General features: G+C 35.9%; 1 protein-coding gene across 4 annotated transcripts in view; it reads left to right on the forward strand.

The window, feature by feature from the left end:
• Nucleotides 1-20,099, forward strand: part of ZC3H13 (zinc finger CCCH-type containing 13) — an 85,162-nt gene extending 65,063 nt beyond the window's left edge. For all 4 annotated transcript variants that reach the window (XM_055124770.1, XM_055124774.1, XM_055124782.1 and 1 more), the window contains 8 exons: nucleotides 171-714; nucleotides 4,876-4,979; nucleotides 5,312-6,520; nucleotides 7,161-7,673; nucleotides 10,292-10,441; nucleotides 12,929-13,129; nucleotides 13,716-13,879; nucleotides 18,373-20,099. In XM_055124770.1, coding sequence (XP_054980745.1) covers nucleotides 171-714; nucleotides 4,876-4,979; nucleotides 5,312-6,520; nucleotides 7,161-7,673; nucleotides 10,292-10,441; nucleotides 12,929-13,129; nucleotides 13,716-13,879; nucleotides 18,373-18,543 — 3,056 coding nt within the window. In that variant the 3' untranslated portion in view covers nucleotides 18,544-20,099. The remainder of the gene's footprint in view (nucleotides 1-170; nucleotides 715-4,875; nucleotides 4,980-5,311; nucleotides 6,521-7,160; nucleotides 7,674-10,291; nucleotides 10,442-12,928; nucleotides 13,130-13,715; nucleotides 13,880-18,372) is intronic.
• Nucleotides 20,100-20,617: the final 518 nt, after the last annotated feature.

Raw genomic sequence — 20,617 nt, forward strand, 5'->3', positions numbered from 1 at the left:
TCTAGGGGTGATTATTTGAATGATTAAATTTAAAAAATATAATATGTGATTTATATTTGCTGCCAGTGTGACTGACCCATTACAGAGCTTAAAATTTAAGATTTGCCTACTGTCTTACCAATAGAGTACCTGTCAAATTAATCACTGACAAAACTTGATTTTTATTGTAGATCAAAGACCAAGCTCACCAATTCGACATCAGGGAAGGAATGACGAGCTTGAGCGTGATGAAAGAAGAGAGGAACGAAGAGTAGACAGAATGGATGATAGAAGAGACGAGAGGGCTAGAGAAAGAGATCGGGAACGAGAACGAGATCGAGAACGGGAGCGAGAGAGGGAGCGGGAACGGGAAAGAGAGAAGGAGAGAGAACTCGAAAGAGAGCGTGCTAGGGAAAGGGAGAGAGAGAGAGAGAAGGAGCGAGACCGTGAAAGAGAGAGAGAACGAGACCATGATCGAGAGAGGGAGCGAGAGAGGGAGCGGGAGAGGGAAAAAGAACGGGAGCGAGAAAGAGAAGAAAGGGAGAGGGAGAGGGAGAGAGAAAGGGAGAGAGAGAGGGAGAGGGAACGAGAAAGAGCAAGAGAAAGGGATAAAGAACGAGAGCGCCAGAGGGATTGGGAAGAGAAAGAGAAAGGACGGGATGACCGCAGAGAGAAGCGAGAAGATATCCGGGAAGACAGGATTCCAAGAGATGGACATGATGAGAGAAAATCAAAGTAAGAATCAGTTTTTCTAAGTTCGGTTTTGGTTAAAAAAAAAAAAAGTTTCCCAAATGGACAAGTTGCTTTTACCTTGCACATAGTCTGCCTGGGTTCAGTCCCTGGTACCACATAACCAACCGTCCCAGCCTCCTCATGGGTGATCTCTGAGCACAGCAGGTCTAAGCCCTGATCACAGCTTGATATAATCTAGAGGCCAAAAAAATGATAGAATCAGTGAAGTAGTATTCCAGCATATTCACTTTATAGCTAGTTAGTGGGGTTTATATGTCACCAAGGTACATGGCCTGTGCTGTTCCTGACAATACTTCCTGGCTTGTATTTATGTCATAAGTCTTAGCTGGAGGCTATAGAAGGGTTCACACTCTCTTAGAAGTCAGGGAATCCCGTACCCAGTGCATGGCTAGAATATGGAGAGATAAGATGGTGTCTACTCTCAGGATGTGGCGTTCAATGGTTGCTGAGGTAAAAAGATGTGATCTTACAAAACAAGCCCCCGGGTGTTTTCTGCTTTTCTTAGCCTTTTAACAAAAAAGAATGTATTTGCTCAGATATTTGGGAGGCCGGGGGCCAGTTTCCACTTGTTCTACCGTGGCCTTATCCAGATTCTCAAGGCATCAGGAATGGAATGTCTCTTGCAGTGTTGCCTTTTATGTTAGCTACAGCCTCAGAAAGGCTTTCCTCATGAAATGTCTTTGATGGATGACTAAGCTTAGCTCAGGTAATACCTTACAGCTTTGTATGCACCCCTCTGTGTGACAGAGGCTCTCACTAGCTGCTAAGTTAGTCACTGTGGCCATGAGAATTCTAAATTCTAATGAGATTTTTATGGCCTCAAAACCAAACTTAGTAGGCGTTAACAACTTTTGAAAGAATAAAAAACATGTAATAAAATGTATAAGTTTAAAATTAGCACTGTAGCACTGTCCCATTGTTCATCGATTTGCTCAAGCAGGCACCAGTAACGTCTCCATTGTGAAACTTCTTGTTACTACCTTTTTTGGCATATTGAATACTCCACGGGTAGCTTGCCAGGCTGAAAATAATTTATTTATCTTTAAATTATATGCCCCTATATTCAGTTTATTATCTCAAGGTACATAGAGATTTCTTGCTTCAGACTTTTCAGAATTATTGCTATTTTGAGTTATGGTTCAAGGCAGAAACAATTTAGAAGTAGTCTTCTTGCATTAGGTCTGGCTTCCCCCTTCCCTCATTAAAAAAAAAAAATTAAAAACAAACAAAAAAAGCCCCTTAATATAGAATGTAGACACTAAATTTCACAGGTGCACAATACATATTTCTCCCATCACCTGATATTTTTCCTCACTCTCCTCTTTCCATAACTTTATGTTTTGGGGTATTACATACCTGTTTTATTTCTTAGAGACTACTAACCTTTTTAAAAATTTGTTTTTGTAACAATTCAGTGAAAATGAACAACCATGTTAGTGAAGCGTTAGACTAAAATATATCAGGCTAGGGAAGAAAAGCAAGAAAATGCTCAAGAAAAGTTTCGAGTGTTGATGGACAGCTAGAGTGGTTCATGATCATGAGCAAAGGGAAGAATAGAACAAGATATGAGTGGTTGGTAGAAATAAGATTCTTATAGTCTTTACATCACTATAAAGGATTTGTGTTTTTGAGAGTCACTTTTCTGGCAAAATAAGTAATAGCTTGCATTATCATTCTTACAGAACAACTATAAGCTGTACAAAATAAAACAATAAAACAAAAGCTACAATTCTCTGAAGTCATTGAAGTATACAGACATGCAGGCAGATTTTAACAGTATATTAACTAGAAGAGCAAATGTAGTATATGTGGGGGAGATGGGGGAGCATTTCATGTTACACAGATTCTGACCTGAGGGTCACAGCTTGAGCTTCTGCAATGGCAAAAATTCTTAATTGAAAAATTTGGCACTTTCCTGACCCTCAAAAAATCACAAGAGTTTGAAACGATCAGAAAATTTAAGGTATTTAAGAAAATTTATTTCAGTAAAGAGAGGAAAACAGGTGACAGAAGTAAGACAAGTTTTGCATATAAACTATGCCAAAATATTTTCAAATACAAAGTATTTTCAAATACCTGGTATTTGAACCGTAAATTATACTTGCATAGGTCAGCTGCTTTGACCTCTTTAGTTCTATCTTCTAAGATTAAAATTCTAACCTTTTTTGTTATTGTCTGGTTCGATTTTTTAGTACTATTTTCCCATGCTTCTGCTCTGTTTATAATAGGGGAAACAATTATTTGGTGGCTAGACAATCCAAATATTGCCAAGAACTCTAGAAACTTAAATCAGATAACTCATAGTAACCAGTTACATTAGATAAAATCCATGGTGTTTTATATTGTCATTTCAGTAGTTGAATTTATTTTAAGTGCTGTTTGAGCATCTTTACAACTGCTTTTATATATATTTGCTGAACTGTCAGTTTTCTTTTTACTCTGATTTTGTTTCTATAGATACTTCATTAAGATTACAGTTCTGTTTTTTATTTTCTCAATTTTCACTTGAGTATCTCAGTTACAGCTTGCGTATCAAATTATCCCCCAAATCATTTCTTTAACACTTTGATTCTCACTGGTGTCTCATACTTGAGTGTGGTTTAATTAACACAAATTGCAGTGTCAGTGTTAGCATGTTAAAACAGCAGCTGTTTATTAATTCATGACTAAGTAACATTAGCAATTTTGTATAATCTCAGTAGAGTCTATATAATGGGTTCTAGATCTGTTTAACATAAAATGGACTCACTTGCCTTCTGACTGTTGACAGGTGCTTTTATTTAGAGCATTTTATTTTTCTTCCGCTTGAAATATCTCCCTCATCAGTCTAAAAAAAGGCTTTGACATATAATGGTAGAAGCATAACATGAAGGCAAAGCCGCAAGGCTTGAGTCCTAACATGACAGAGTTGCTATATCACTTTCACCACATTCTCTTACCAAATCAAGTCTCAGGGCCGGCCCAGATTATGGAACAGGGAAGTAGACTACCTAATGATGGAAGAAACATTAGCCGATACATTGCACATGCTTTGGCCTATGAATTGCCAAAGGGATATTTTCCTCCATGTGTTTGCTCATTTATATAATTAATCTTTCAAGGGGGTGGGTATATATGCTTAGAATATGTTTATAAACTTTTGGTCATATGTTAGTAAATAATAACAAATAAAAAATTTATTATTTCACTTCTATTGTCTAGTGAAAAATATAACTGAAATGGTAGTTTAATGAAAATATTTTTTTAATGCTAGAATGCATTAATTGCCCACAAATATAAATCACCACTCATTTCAAGGCTGACTAAAGAACAGGCATCAAAATGAATATAGGGGGGCTGGAGTGATAGCACAGCGGGTAGGGCGTTTGCTTTGCACACGGCCGAGCCGGGTTTGATTCCCAGCATCCTATATGGTCCCCTGAGCACCACCAAGAGTAATTCCTGAGTGCATGAGCCAGGAGTAGCCCCTGTGCATCGCTGGGTGTGACCCAAAAAGCAAAAAAAAAAAAAAAAAAAAAAAAAAAATATATATATATATATATATATATATATATATATATATATAGGTAGCATGTATTGTCACTGTAAGAAAGAACTAATTTTTTTGGGGGGAGGGGTTTGGAAGCCATGCCCAGCAGTTCCTGGGGGTTATTCCAGGATCTGTGTTAGATTATTTCCCAGTGATGCTCAGCAGAAAATGTAGTACCAGTGATCAGTTTAAGACCTCCCACCAACAAAGTATGTCCTCAGCCCTCTGAACTATCTCCCCAGCCCAGAAATTACTCAATTTTATAAAGTACCCACAATATCCTGGCATTGGGCTTATGGCTGAACTTAGTCCTTCTCTAGTTTGACGAGACAAATTGCCCTCCCTGCTCTCACTCAGATTTTCAGAGAAAGCTGTTTCAGTCATTTCAAGAAACTTACTAAAATTTACAAGTATAAGTTCTACTCCTCTATCTTTTAGACTCTAGAACCAATACTGATTTTCTCACTTGACTATTTTTCATTCAGCTTTGTCATTATGCTTATAACATACGGAGTTTCTATCATAAAAATGTACAGTGGGTTTTAGTATAGGTTTCATTAATACAGTGTTTTTTTATTTTTCGAAATTTCATATGTTACACTTGTCCTATTTAGGAAGCGCTATAGAAATGAAGGGAGTCCTAGCCCTCGGCAGTCACCCAAGCGTCGACGGGAACATTCTCCTGACAGTGATACGTACAACAGTGGAGATGATAAAAGTAAGCTATTTTCTATGTTTTTTTTTATTCTTGTTTTCTTGAAACCATGAGACTATTCTTTGAATTAGTAGGAAATGATAAACTAAGTTTTATTGCTACTCTGCTTCTCCTGAATGTCTTCTTATGTGACTAATGTGTGTATTAGAAATAGTCATTTTATATTAGGACACTGTCATTTCCTACTATTTGAAGTAAAGCTATAATGCTTACTAAAATTACTTTTTTTAAGTTTTAAAATGAAACATGAGAGATTGGTTTATTATTATTTATATGTATCATGCACTGTTTGTTTCACGTGGTGAAAGTGTGATTACTTTTAACTTTTGATATAGATGAAAAACATAGACTCTTGAGCCAGGTTGTACGACCTCAAGAATCTCGTTCCCTCAGTCCATCACACCTTACAGAAGACAGGCAGGGTAGATGGAAAGAAGAAGATCGTAAACAAGAAAGAAAAGAGAGTTCAAGACGCTATGAAGAGCAGGAACTCAAAGAGAAAGTTTCCTCCATAGAGAAGCAGAGAGAGCAGATAGAAATCACAGAAATCTCAAGAACCCGTACACAAGATACGTCTGGACATCACCCATCTGAAGATCGAGATACAACTGAACGAGGTCATGATGAAAACAAGAAAAGAGCAAAAATTCAAAAGAAACCTATTAAGAAAAAGAAAGATGATGATGTTGGTATAGAGAGGAGTAATATAGAGACATCTGAAGATGGGCAAATATTTTCACCCAAAAAAGGGCAAAAGAAGAAAAGCGTTGAAAAAAAACGTAAAAGGTCCAAAGGTGATTCTGATATTTCTGATGAAGAAGCAACTCAGCAAAGTAAGAAGAAAAGAGGACCACGGACTCCCCCTATAACAACCAAAGAGGAATTGGTTGAAATGTCCAATGATAAGGGTGGCACTATAGAGGAATCTCAGAAAAAAGAAGACACAGCATTTAGTGACTGGTCCGATGAGGACGTGCCTGACCGTGCAGAAGTAACAGACACAGAGCATGCTGTCACATCTGTGACTCCTGGAAGGACTCCTTCTCCATCTTCTCTCCCTCCTCCTCCCCCTCCTGTGGCTAATGCTACTACTACAAATGCTTCTTCCACTCCTGCCACTGCTGCTACCACAACCTTTAGCACATCTGCTACCACCGTATCCACCTCTTCCACCCCTACCAGTACCCCCAGTGCTACTTTTGCCAGTGAAGACTCACATAGAAAGTGCCATAGGACACGAGTGGAAAAAGTAGAAGCATCTCATGTTACCATCGAAGATGCACCTCATCGCAAGCCAATAGATCAAAAGAGGAGTAGCAGCCTTGGGAGTAATCGGAGTAATCGGAGTCATACATCTAGTCGTCTGCGCTCCCCATCCAATGATTCTGCCCATCGAAGTGGAGATGACCAAAGTGGTCGAAAGAGGGTACTGCATAGTGGCTCAAGAGATAGAGAAAAAACAAAAAGTCTAGAGATCCCAGGAGAGAGAAAATCTAGGATTGATCAATTAAAGCGTGGAGAACCCAGTCGAAGTACTTCTTCAGGTAATTAAATTGAATTATAATCTAGCCAGTGCTTCCTAAATTAGTTTATAAAACTTTATAATTTTAAAGTAAAAGCTCAATTGGTTACTTAAAACACTTCCTTAAATTTCAAGAAATTTAAGTTTTAACTTAACTGTCTCACCAAAATAGTACCTCTTATCATATTAATACCACAGACATTAATAGAGGTACATTAAATGACATCATCAGTGTAAAGTCAGGATTTTCTTGGAAGGATTTGTGTATTCAGGTCCCTTATTGATACCTAAAATTTTAACCTTCCTTCTCTTCTTCCTGCAGCCAGTGCTTTCTCTTTTGATCCCAGAAGTAAAGGTAGGGGGATAGAAAGAGATCGGATGATGATGTCATCAGTTCTGTTAATTCTTAATTATTTTATGTATTTATTTCTTTGACAATATTTTGTGGTTGTAGTGAAAATAGACAAAAATATATGTTCTTTTTACATAATTCATTTCTCATTTTAATTGAGATCAGTTTTTCTTTAGAGTTAGCTCTTAGCTCTTTGGATAGTTAGGAAACAAAAAAGAGAAGGTGGGTGTTTTAAAGTACCTTAAAATGTAGGATTTTTATTTCTGTTTTATCACACATTAACTTTTGGTTTATCATATATTTATTTTAGATCGCCAGGATTCAAGAAGCCATAGTTCAAGAAGAAGTTCTCCTGAGTCAGATCGACAAGTCCATTCAAGATCTGGGTCATTTGATAGCAGAGATAGGCTTCAAGAACGTGATCGGTATGAGCATGATAGAGAACGGGAGAGAGAGAGGAGAGATACGAGGCAGAGAGAATGGGATCGGGATGCTGATAAAGACTGGCCACGGAACAGGGACCGAGATAGATTGCGAGAACGAGAGAGAGAACGAGACAAAAGGAGAGATTTGGAAAGGGAAAGAGAGAGACTAATTCCTGATTCTGTGGAAAGGGACCGGGATAGAGACAGAACTTTTGAGAATTCACAAGTGGAGTCTGTAAAACGCAGTGAAGCAAAACTGGAAAGTGAACATGAAAGAGATCTAGACGGCACTTCAAGGGACTCTGTAGCTTTGGACAAAGACAGAATGGATAAAGATACAGGATCTGTGCAGGGATTTGAAGATACAAGTAAAACTGAGAGAGCTGAGAATATGGAAGGTGAGTGTCACAATTTTAATCCCCCGCCCACTCCCCCACCTCCCCAACCCCGTACTGTATTTCTTTGTAAGACCTGTAGCTTTTCATCATTTCATCAAGACTAGCAAGAATGTAGAGAATGACTGATGAATTAAAATATATTCTACTGGCTCATACTTGTCCACATCCTATTCTTTGATGAATGGTAGCTGAGTTAATAATGATAATAGCTTTCCCCGAGAGTTTTTCTGGAAATACTGCCTCTTGTGCTGTCTAGTATTGGTACCACCAGTGCTTAACATCATTATTCAGACAAAGCATACCCATTTTAATACCTCGGAAAACTTTTGGATTATTCAGTAGGTAAGTGTACACGCATATGCACATATTATGCATGCACACACACACATATTTTTTGGCATGGGGAGAGGGTTCAGAACTTGGGGGACTATCCCGCAGTACTCAAGAGGACCCAGGGGCCAACCGGCAATTCTCTGCAAACTGGTTGACTGACTCAATGTAAGGACCTAAGAATGTGTTGCTGCTCAGGTCCTTTGGGCCAGGGATTCCCAGGCTGCACTCAGCAGTGCTCAGGGGGCTATGTGGTTTCAGGAATTGACCTGGTTTGGTGCCTGCTAGGTGCGCTTCTTAAATTCTATACTATCTCCTGACACCTTTATTATCCTCTTTATTTGCCATGTTATAGGATTGAGCCAAAAGTAAAATCACTTTCAAAACTGTTAAAAACATCTTTACATTGTTTTGCGGGGGAGGGGGAGTGTTTGGATTAGGTGTATTCCAATATGCCATCTGTTACATTTTTTTTCCTACTTGACAAAGACATTTCTCTTAATTTTGAGTATAAATAGCTTCAAATCATGAGCTGTAGTATTTATGAAGGCTCAACCTTGGATATAACTGAATTAATCATTATAATAACTCTTGTTATTGTTTCAAACTGATCATCCCTAAATATATTACTTACCAATTAATGACAACAGTATAAAAATGTATAGTAAATTACCTGTTAGGTGATGGAAAATTTTATTTAGAGCTAAGCAATAGTATAGCACTTGGCTTGCATGCAGCTGGCCTAAATTTGATCCCTAGTACCACATAGGGTCCCTTAGTCCTTCCAGGAGTGATCCCTGAGTGCAGAACAGGAAGTAAGATCTGAGCATGATTAGGTGTGGCACAACCCCCCCCCATTTATTTTTTTTGATTGATTTAGCTAAAAATAGGAAAATGAGTTGTATAAACTATAAAAATTAAAAGTCTTAATAGCTGCATTTGCATCTGGATATGTATATATAAAAAATTACTGAAATTTGTTACCTTAGAAATAGATTAATGGGGACATGGGAAAAATATTAAAATTTAATGGAATAAAAATTATTGAATGATTAGGAACATCTCATGATATATTACAATTTATGTGCTACAAACTTGCCCCCTAAAGGACACTAACACATTTTGAAATCTAGTGTTTCACATACTCAGTTGAATGCATAGTTGCTGAAATACTAAACACCATATAGTTTTAGAATAATTTCAGATCACAGCTAAATCGTCAGGAGAGAGAATTTGGTTTCGGTGGTTGAGAAAATTGGGTAAAATAAGCAAAATATGTCCTAGTAATATTTTAAAAATACATTAAAATTATATTATGGCATTTTTAAAACTTGTACTAATTAAAGGAAAATATTGGGATGGGGATGAATTTGAGTTGCGAAATGAAAGAATTTTTGTGTTTTTTTTTCTTTTACATTTTTACCTCACTGTTCCAAGGTGTTCATAACATTTACTAAATCTGTGAGCGACATGCCCAGTTCAATCAGCTTAATGGCTGAATAAGTAGCAATACTCTTACATTTAAAAAACTTAATAACTTTAGCTCTGTTGACTAAATTTACTTAAAATGGTCTAGCAAGCTTGTGTGAATTGAAAATAAACCTGGATACATCTGTTTATAAAGTCATGAGAAAACTGAATAAAACATCTAATATTCTCTGGAAAAAAATAAATTTATAAACTATACTTTGTTTTCAGATAAATTTTATAAATAAATGAGCAGGTATTTTTTAATTACTGAGTTAATTCAGGTTAAAAATTACTATATCCTTTTGAACTAGATTTGTCTGAATATACTTAAATTTTATCTTATTTATGTACTGCTTTTTGGGTCCCACCCGGCAATGCACAGGGGTCACTCCTAGCTCTGCACACAGGAATCACCCCTGGTGGTACTCAGGGGATCACATGGGATGCCAGGAATCGACACCTGTGTCAGCCGAGTGCAAGGCAAATGCCCTACCTGCTGTGCTATTGCTCCAGTCCCTTTATTATTCTTTTTAAATAGCACATTAATATGTTAGTGGCAGTTATAACATTCTTTTGATGGCAGTTATAACATTCTTTTAGTTATAACATTCTTTTGATGTTCATTTTGTGTTTTTACCATTAAAACCTAACTTAGCTAATTGGAACATTCAAGTTTTTAAGATAGTATTAGGCCTTTAAAATAATACAGTCTTCTAATAAAAAATGCTTTTCAAGTTTTTAGTTATGTCTCTTTTGTCTTGGTTGATCCTTCCCCTTAATTCTCTCTTTAACGCAAAATTAATGTTGCTTTTTATCAGGAGATGATGAATCCAAGTTAGATGATGCGCATTCTTTAGGTTCTGGAGCTGGGGAAGGATATGAGCCGATTAGTGATGATGAACTAGATGAAATTCTGGCAGGTGATGCTGAAAAGAGGGAGGATCAACAGGACGAGGAGAAGATGCCAGGTAATAATTTGCGAAAGTGGTTGAACAAAAAAATTACCTGTTGTAAGGTATTCTTTCCTTTCAAGCTGTAAAAATTGACTTTTTTGCCTTTATTTTGCCTTTATTTTCTAATTGAGGCTTAAAAAAGGGTCATTAAAATGAAAATTATACTTTATACTTTATATGCTTGTGTTTATTTAAATGGATGTTGTTTATAAATTGGTGAAGACTCACCCAGTTATAAAATAGCAGAATTCTAGTATTTCCTTTGCAGAGTTTTAAGATTCATATTATCTAACCAAGTACTGGTTGCCTAAATGGAATATATGTGCTACAGAATTCCCACAAACCAACTTTTAAAATGACCATTCAAAGTTTTATAATAGTTTAGCATCCTAACCACTCACTACAGACAGTTTTCAAAAATAGTACTACCTGCACCTCACTGTTCAGTAGAATCATTCAGAGACACTAAATGGTCTTTGGTGATGCAAGACTGTTATTTCAAATGTTGCTTTTTTTTTTTTTGCTTTTTGGCTCACACCAGCGATGCATAGGGCCTACTCCTGGCTCATGCACTCAGGAACTATTCCTGGCGGTGCTTGGGTGACCATATGGGATGCTGGAAATCAACCCAGGTCGGGCGCATGCAAGGCCCTACCCGCTGTGCTATCTCTTCAGCCCTTCAAATGTTACTTTTAACAGTTTCCATCAGTACTATCTTTTGCTCCTCCACACTATTTTACAATTATATTGTCTCATCTATCTTGGTATTTAATACACATTTGCTTCTACTTTAGTGATTTAAAAAGGAAATGGATGAGAGCATCACAGATGGTAAAATAAATGATACTGTGTTCACTCAATGAGTTACTTTGGAAATGATGTAGATGACTCAGATTGGACTATTGTTGAGATGTTTGTGCCATAGCATGAGATGACATGATAGACGGCTAAGTAGAATGGACAATTGTTTTACCAGAACTTTTATACTGGTCAAAAATTTTATATTGTCAACAAAGAACTCAACTTCTCATACTGTTGTAGTGGAAAGCATTACTATGTTATAAGAATTGCTATATAGAGAGTTTTAAAGTAATATATTTTATATCTGCACTAAATTCTTGTCAGATATTTCTTAACCTCAGCAGTGAGACTAAATTTATCTGCTTGGCTCTCTGCAAATGGCATTTCAGAGTATAAAATGTGGCATTTTCATGTATGAGATACATGTGGTAAACATTAGCCAGAATCTTTGTTATTAAAATCTCATTCTATTGCATGGCAGATACTTTTGTAAATGTAAATTATGGTTTTATGTTTACTTGTTTGTGGCATATGCTCAAGAGACAAGGACCCTCATTTTTCTTGCTTTCCAGAATCTTAAGTGCTTACTCAGTACAAAATATATTTTTTTTAATTCCCAGTACTGCTTAGCATTCAACTTCTAAATTTTTTACATGTTAAAAAAAAAGTTTATAATAGTCTAAATTATATTTAGATGCTTACTAACTAAATTTGATCACCTCTTTATAACAATTTTTTTAATTGAATGCTTGTTTATAGTACTTCATACACTGCCAGAGATTACTTGAATGATTACACCATGAAGCAGTACCCTTTAATATTTATCTGGAGACAACCCAATTCAAACGCTACTAATGTTTTTTATTATGAGGGTCTTTGCTTTTTGTGTGTATACATACAATAAACTATTTTTAAAAATTTGCTCCTATGCTTTACTGGTTTTTTACCTAATGTAGAAAGAAAGTGGATAATTATTTTTATATTCATTTATAGGCTTCTTTTTTCTAAGACAGAAACAGATTTTGTTATTAGGCTTTTTTTAAAAAATAGAAGATTATTTTGATAGATTCTTCAAATATTCTTTGTTAGTGGACAGATCTTTGTTCTTAAATAATAGCTATCTAATTTGAAAATCATAATGGATTATTTTTTCAGAAGGGAAACATGTATACAAACTAATCCTTCAAAGAAGTTTGGTGCCAAGTTTTAAAACGTCAGACTGAATTTTAGTAAAATAGTAGTTACTTTATTGGGGATCTCTCTTACAATTTAAATGAGTTATTAGTAGAAATGGATTTGCTTGCCTGTTTGGGTGAGAGTGATTTTGTTTGTAATGCTTCTTTTTTTTTTTTTGTAATGCTTCTTAGATTCTACATATTAGTGTTTATAGAGAGGTTTTTTGTTAAGTATTTTTATCCAAGGCCCAGAGCAATAGTACAGAGGGTAGTGTATTTATTTGCCTTGGACACCGACCAGTTTTGATCCTCAGCATCCTATATGGTTCTCCGAACACTGCCAGGAATAAGTCCTGAGTGCAGAGCCAGGAGTAACCCCTGAGCATCACCAGGTGTGACCGAAGAAGCCAAAAAAATAATAATTTGATCAAAACATTATCTGATGCTTTCAGTGTTTTAGAGTTTAAATTTCTCAATAAAGAACCACAATACTAAGAGAAAATTGTATTCTTTACCTTTTTTATAGATCCATTAGATGTGATAGATGTGGATTGGTCTGGTCTTATGCCCAAGCATCCAAAAGAACCACGAGAGCCAGGGGCTGCGCTCTTAAAATTCACCCCTGGGGCTGTTATGCTTCGAGTTGGACTTTCTAAAAAGTTGGCAGGTTCTGAAGTATTTACCAAAGTCAAAGAAACATGTCAGAGACTTCTAGAAAAACCGAAAGGTAATTTCTTTTCACTTTGACTGTACAGTGCTTGCTGTTATTAAGATGTCTTGTAAATTTTTGTTCTTATGTGACACTGTGTAAGAATTGTTTTTTATTTTTGGAGAGTCACTTGAATTCATTATTTAAATCTTATTGTCCAGAGTTCTATTTTAAAATTATAAGAAAAATTGAAGCATACAAAAAGTTACAAAAATAATACCTTGATCTTTCTAAATCAAAATTGCTTTTAAATAAGTACTTAAGTTTAAATGTCAGAATGCACAGGTTTTTATCCAGTAAAATAAAACTTTGGAAAATAAACTAAATATTTTTCTATTTCTAAGCAAAGTGAGTATCTTTGTAACTCTTTCTCTAAAGAAAATGAGGACTTCTACCCAAGCACAGCTATCTGGTTTGAGTCTTTAGCACAATAATGAAAGCCTGGTAGTTTGATTCAAATAGATACACCACTTACTTAGTACCAAATCTGTAAACCGGGGAATTATTACACCATTATCTTCTTGTGATTGTTAGGAAAAACAATAGGGTTATTAACACTTTTCCATTTAAAGAAAACTCAATGCATGTTTATTTTTATTCGAAGATGCAGATAGCCTTTTTGAACATGAATTGGGAGCACTCAACATGGCTGCATTACTACGAAAGGAAGAAAGAGCTAATCTTCTTAGTAATCTTGGACCATGTTGTAAAGCTTTATGCTTCAGACGGGATTCGGCTATTCGAAAGCAGCTTGTTAAAAATGAGAAGGTACAGTTGTTTCCTTGGAAAAGGCAGTGTTTATTCTGTAGTATATAAGTAATATATTTTTTATATGATTGCTTTAAGCCACTAGATTAAGGCCTCATGTGATTTTTTTTTTTTAAATTTTCTTGAATCACCATGATATAGTTACAAGCTTTCATGTTTGGGTTACAATCTCACAATGATCAAACACCCATCCCTCCACCAGTGCACATTTCCCACCACCAATATCCCCGGTATACCCCCCTTTCCCACCCTCCCCCTGCCTCCATGGCAGACAGTATCCCCCATTTTCTTTCTCTCTACTTTTGAGCATTATAGGTACAGCACATACATTGAGAGTTTGGTCCATTATCTATTTTTGGCACACATCTTCCATCACTACTGATTCCTCTAGCCATCATTTTCTTAAGTGATCCCTTCTCTATTCCATCTGCCTTCTCCTCTCCACTCATGAAGCAGGCTTTCAGCTATGGGACAATCCTCCTGGTCCTTGTATCTACTGTCCTTGGGTGTCAGCCTCATGGTATGTTATTCTATACTCCACAAATGAGTGCAGTCCTTCTATGTCTGTCCCTCTCTTTCTAACTCATTTCACTTAGCATGATACTCTCCATGTCTATCCATTTATAAGCAAACTTCATGGCTTCATCTCTCCTACTAGCTACATAGCATTCCATTGTGTAGATGTACCAAAGTTTCTTTAACAGTCATCTGTTTTAGGGCACTTGGGTTGTTTCCATATTTTGGCTATTGTGAACAGTGCTGCAATGAATATATAGGTGCAGGTGTCATTTCTACTGTGCTTTTTTGCATCCTCAGGATATATTCCCAGAAGTGGTATTGTGGGGTCATATGGAAGCTCAATTTCTAGTATTTGAAGGACTGTCCATATTGTTTTCCAGAAAGGCTGGACCAGTGGGCATTCCCACCAACAGTGAAAGAGCATCCCTTTTTCCCCACATCCATGCTAGCACTGGTTGCTTTTGTTCTTTTGAATGTGTGCCAGTCTCTGTGGTATGAGATGGTATCTCATTGTTATTTTGATTTGCATCTCCCTGATGACTAGCAATGGGGAGCATTTTTTTCGTGTGCCTTTTGGCCTTTTGTATTTCTTTTTTTGAGGAAACTTCTGTTCATCTTCTCCCCATTTTTTGATGGGGTTGGAGGTTTTATTTTAATACAGTTCTACTAGTGTCTTGTATATCCTGGATATTAATCCCTTATCAGATGGGTATTGGGTAAATATTCTTTCCCATTCTATGGGCTCTTTTTTGTATTTTCGTCACTGTTTCTTTTGAAGTGCAGAAGCTTCTTAGTTTGATGTAGTCCCATTTGTTTATGTTTGCTTCCACTTGCATGGTCAGTGTTGTTTCGTCCTTAAAGATGCTTTTAGCTTCAATGTCATGGAGGGTTCTGCCTACATTTTCCTCTATGTATCTTACAGATTCATGTCTGATATTAAGGTCTTCATTCCACTTTGATCTGACCTTTGTGCCTGGTCATTAGAGAGTCAGAGGTCATAGTTCATTTTTTTGCAGGTAGCTATCCAGTTTTCCCAGCACCACTTGTTGAAGAGGCTTTCGTTGTTCCACTTCACATTTCTTGCTCCTTTGTCAAAGATTATGTGGCCACATATTTGGGGGTCTGTGACAGGATATTCAACTCTGTTCCATTTGTCTGCAAGTCTGTTTCTAGCCTAATACCATGCTGTTTTAATTACGACTGCTTTGTAGTAGAGTTTGAAGTTGGGGAAAGTGATGCCACCCATCTTCTTTTTCCCAAGGATTACTTTAGCTATTCATGGAGGGTTATTGTTCCATATGAATTTCAGGAGTGTTTTCTCTCTTTCTTTAAAAAATGTCATGGGTATCCTGATAGGGACTGCATTAAATTTGTATAGTGCTTTGGGCAGTATTGCCATTTTGATGATGTTAATTCTCCCTATCCATGAGCAGGGGGTGTATCTACATTTCCTAGTGTCTTCTTTTATTTCTTGAAGAAGGCCTCATGTGATTTTAAAAATGAGTTTAACTTATTGATTTTCATTTGAACAGTTTGTTACTCAAAATTTGATGAGTAAGGATTAAGGTTATAATACTTTCTGTAAAGTATTTTTCATTTGTCAAACAGTTGTCTTTAATAAGACATCCTAGATACAATTTTTTTTTAATTTTTATTTTTTTATTGAGTCACCATGGAAAAAGTTACAAAGCTTTCAGGTTTAAGTCTCAGTCATACAGTGATCAAACCCCCATCCCTTCACCAGTGCCCATGTTCCACCACCAAGAACCCCAGTATACCCCCCTCCCACCCTACCTCCCACCTGTGTGGCTAATGATCTTCACTTTATTCTCTCTATACTTTGAATACATTCAATATTCCAACAGAAAACTCACTATTGTTACTTGGAATTTTCCCCCAAATATCAAACCTGCTGAAAAGGCATCATTTGATAGTTTGTTTGCCATTGCTGAGAATGAAGAATATATGAGCTCTGTTTTGGATTTGGATTTGGATTTGGGTTTGGATTTCTGATATTTTAGTAATTAAGTCCAGAGAGATTTCTGCCAGAAGTCGCCGAAAGAAAAGGCTGAGAGTTAGTGGCTAGTAGGCCGCCAGGATCATAGTCTTTTAGGAGCAGAGGCGCCATTTCCTGTGCGGCCGCTCCTGCTCTCGTCTGGGCGGAGAGCCTATAAATTTAAATTGAAGATCAAGGAAAGTATTCCACAGACACATAGTAGTGAAGATGCTTATTTAAGTGTATATTTATGAGAATGTATCAAATTGAAAAGGAGGGAAGTAAATACAAGTGATTATATGTAAGTATTAATAATAAAGGGAATTGAAATGTAAGAAATTGAGGTTAATTTGCATTTTAAAGTAAGAAACTGGGCTTTCTGTAGTGGCTAGAGGACATAGATAGCTGGACAAAAGACAGTAGATCCTAAGAATTTTAAAGAAATGCCATTTATTTGTTTTGTACTCGGGGTCATTTTGGAAAACATTGCTAAGAAAGAAAGGGAATATATTAATCTGTAAAAGTTATTTGAAAAAACAAATGACATTTTAACAATATTCCTGCTTAAAGGCCTGCCTTAAAGTTAATTTTGACAGAGTTACTTTGGTCATATTTTGTAATATATACTCTCAGTCCACTTTGTTGTATTGCTTAAATCCTCATGTCTCCTTGCAATCTTTCTCAACTGGAAGTTTTTTTCTGAGATAATCAAGGCTAGGGCCCTGAGCATGTATGTAATATGTCATCTTCTGTCCTGTGCATCTAGAATGCCACTAGTTACTCTCGTCTTTTGAATTGAATTGATAATCAGTCAAATCCAGGTAAGGAACTCCAGTTGGGAAAGATTGCATGGTTTATAATTTCATCTGATACTGCCCCCTATTCATAAAATATTTTGTCTCATTCTGGTTCTTCCTCCAAATATACTGTAACATAGTGTGATAGCTAAGGATGCCCTTGCGAACTTCTTGCTGAAAAAAATGTACAGGACCTTATAATCTTTCCAAATAGGATAACAGATTATTAACTGAGTGTGTGACCCCTTATATATATAAAGTTAGAATAGGGGCATTATAAAATATCTTAAATGATCCATCAGATGAAAGTACTATGAGCTTCATGATTGTTGAATGTTAAAAATAGCACCGGAACTGAAAAGTTGTACTGCTAGAGAAAAATTAATTTCAGGTTCATGAGAAATGTTGCTTATCAAATACCTGGTTGATAAACATTCAACAGAATTTTATGGCAATAGGTTACCAAAATGCTAATATGTCTTTATAAGTTTCAGTAGTATAGGTAAACATTTTAGTAGTCTAGAGGTGGTATACTGTACTAATCAGCCGTCTTGTAGAGAATTCATTCCAGTCTTGGGCTTCTATGAGGTTGCTCTGATCAGAGTGGAATGATTGTCTAATGCTTCTTTTCAGAAGGTTAGTTTGTAGATCCATAGAAGAGATTTTATTTCAGTGCATACAAAAGGAGTACCATTTAACATTAAAATGTACAGTGTTACTTTTTTTTTTTTTAAGTTTTATCATTAGAAATAATAAAGGCTAATTGATTGCCCATCAAGGATTTTTGGAAGGATTCTTATCAGAGTAAGAGGTTAAAGTAGGTGCCCTCTAAAAAATAATTTCTTTTCTAAAATAATCCTGAGTCTGAAAATATTTTATCCCAAAGTAGTTTTTTTTCGGCGGGGGGTTCACACCCAGCAATGTACAGGGGTCACTTCTGGCTCTGCACTCAGGAATTATGCCTGGCAGTGCTCAGGGGACCATATGGGATGCTGGGAATCAAACCTGAGTCGGTTGTGTGCAAGGCAAACACCCTACCCGCTGTGCTATCGCTCCAGCCCCCCCCCCCCACAAAGTAGTTTTTATTAAATTGTCTTTTCTTTAGATGTTAACCTGCCTGATTTTTCCTACTATCATCTTAAATGTACTTTTTAAACTTGGTGTTTTTTTTTTTCTATTAGGGCAATGTGAAACAAGCTTACACCAATGCTCCAGTGGTGGATAATGAACTGTTACGATTGAGTCTTCGATTATTTAAGCGGAAGACTACTTGCCATGCTCCAGGACCTGAAAAAACTGAAAATAATAAACTCTCACAGTCCAGTATCCAACAGGAACTGTGTGTCTCGTAAAACGGAAGTTCATTTACATTTTTGATACTTTCCTCAGCAGTACATACTCTTTTTTTCAAAGTCTTTGGGTTTGACGAGAGTTGTTAGTGACAAAGCAAAAACAAACAAAACAGCCATGCTAAGAGAGTAAAGAACTTTGCTCTGAAGTTTAAAGATACTAGTCGTGGCTAACTTAAGATTTTACATAAATTTTTACACAGCACTTGATACTCATGCAAAATAATGTGAAAGAGTTCAGATTTAATAGTTTATACCTTTTGTTAAAACTGGAGATTTTGGAAACCGGTTGTCACTACTCTTCAGCCTATGACTGTTTTTTATGAAGTAGCATTGCTGACTGTTGTTCTGGATCCCCCGCTTTAGAAGTTGAGATCTTATTCAGGAACAGTTGGTTTGCAGAACGGATGCACACCTACAAAACTGCTGCACAGAACATGAATGAGGATCGGGGTGCACTTGTGCTGTGCGGTGGGCAGGCCTGCAACATGCGGAAGCTGTGTCCCTCTCTCCTTCCTAAATGTCTATAAACAGATTTACTTGTTGAATCTTCATTTTGCATTGTTACAGTATATGTTGATTGTATTTGGATTTCCAGTGGTTTTGTTATCAGAAATGCTGTTTTTATTTTTTAATAAATGTAGCTTCCCTTTTCTTGTCCAAGATTTTCTTTGTTCTTCATCTTATTCTGGATGATCTTCAAGACATTTGTCATAAATGTTACCTATTTCATACTTCAAGTAATCTTACTTACTGCTCAAATCTTACGAGTGTACAAATTATAAATAATGTGACAAGGATGAAGGTTGTTCTTCAAACAACTCAGTAATACTTGAAAACCAACTAAGAATTAACAAACAGGCCTTTATAATTTGAACTCTGAAATCCTTTCATGGCATTTTCAAAACTATATCTTTGATTATGTTAATCTGATTCTGGCCTGTAATTTATAAAGCAATTTACTTTTTAAAAAAATGCATCTGCTTTATTCTGTACAGATATATTTAATTCATGATGTAGATTTTTAGAAGGATTTGAAATGAACAAATTGTAGAATTTGTCAGCAGGCAGTAAAATAATAAAAATAAAAATTGTAATTTATTATCTCTAATATTTTTTTGTTTTAAAGCTGTAAGCCTATGTTACCTGTCTTAGTTTTGCATCCTCTTCTCTAAAGGTTGCATAAGGTTACTGATGTAAAGTTTCTGAAAAGAAACTGTTATTGTGCACTTAATTTGTGCAAAGTATTTAATCCAGCAAAGAAATGGGGTCTATTTTGAAAAGACTTTGACATATGTATACATAATTTGCAAACAAACCATTGTTACAAGATTTTCCTGGCATCTGTTTTCTTTTCCATTGGTAAATATTTTGAAGAAAGAAAGGAAAAAGTTCTTTGATGACTCTGGAGAATGAATACCTTTTAGAGAATTTTTCTTATGATTATCTTGAATGGTATCGGTCTCTGGCATAAAGATTTAAAATCCTAGGTTTTATTAATCCAGATACCTGGAATTGTGGAATATAATAAAAATAATTTTTCTGTTTTGTTCATTGAATTTTGAAGTATGTCATAAATTATTTACAGAAATCTATGTAAAGCTGCCATATAATCAAATCTGTTAACCTTTTTAGTTAGGAATATCTTCTGTTATATTGTGAAAGAAAATTTTATAACTATTCTGTTCATTTAGTCATAGTGTCCAGAGCTATTTGTTCCCAGTGGGAGTTTACTGTTAAGTCTCATTTTTTAAATTCAAATGTTTTCAATATTGCTAATCATATGCCCATAAAATTCTTCTAAAGCAAATCTCTTAATTGAATTTTTCTTAAAAGCTCTTAGACCATAGAGGCCTAATGAAACCAGTGTTCCTGAAAATATCTTTCAGTCCATAAATTATTTTCTAATAGTTAAAACTCTTTATCATAATGAATGGATCCAGTTTGTCTGTGTGCCATAGTCGCACAGTAGCATTCCAGTCACTTAATAAAACTTGTCTGGATAGAAAAGGAGTAAGATGTCCGCAATCCAAAATAAAGTGAGAGTTAATTCATACGTAGAACACTGACTCAGCTG

The sequence above is a fragment of the Sorex araneus genome, chromosome 1, assembly GCF_027595985.1.
Source record: "Sorex araneus isolate mSorAra2 chromosome 1, mSorAra2.pri, whole genome shotgun sequence".
In the NCBI taxonomy this organism is placed as follows: Eukaryota; Metazoa; Chordata; class Mammalia; order Eulipotyphla; family Soricidae; genus Sorex; species Sorex araneus.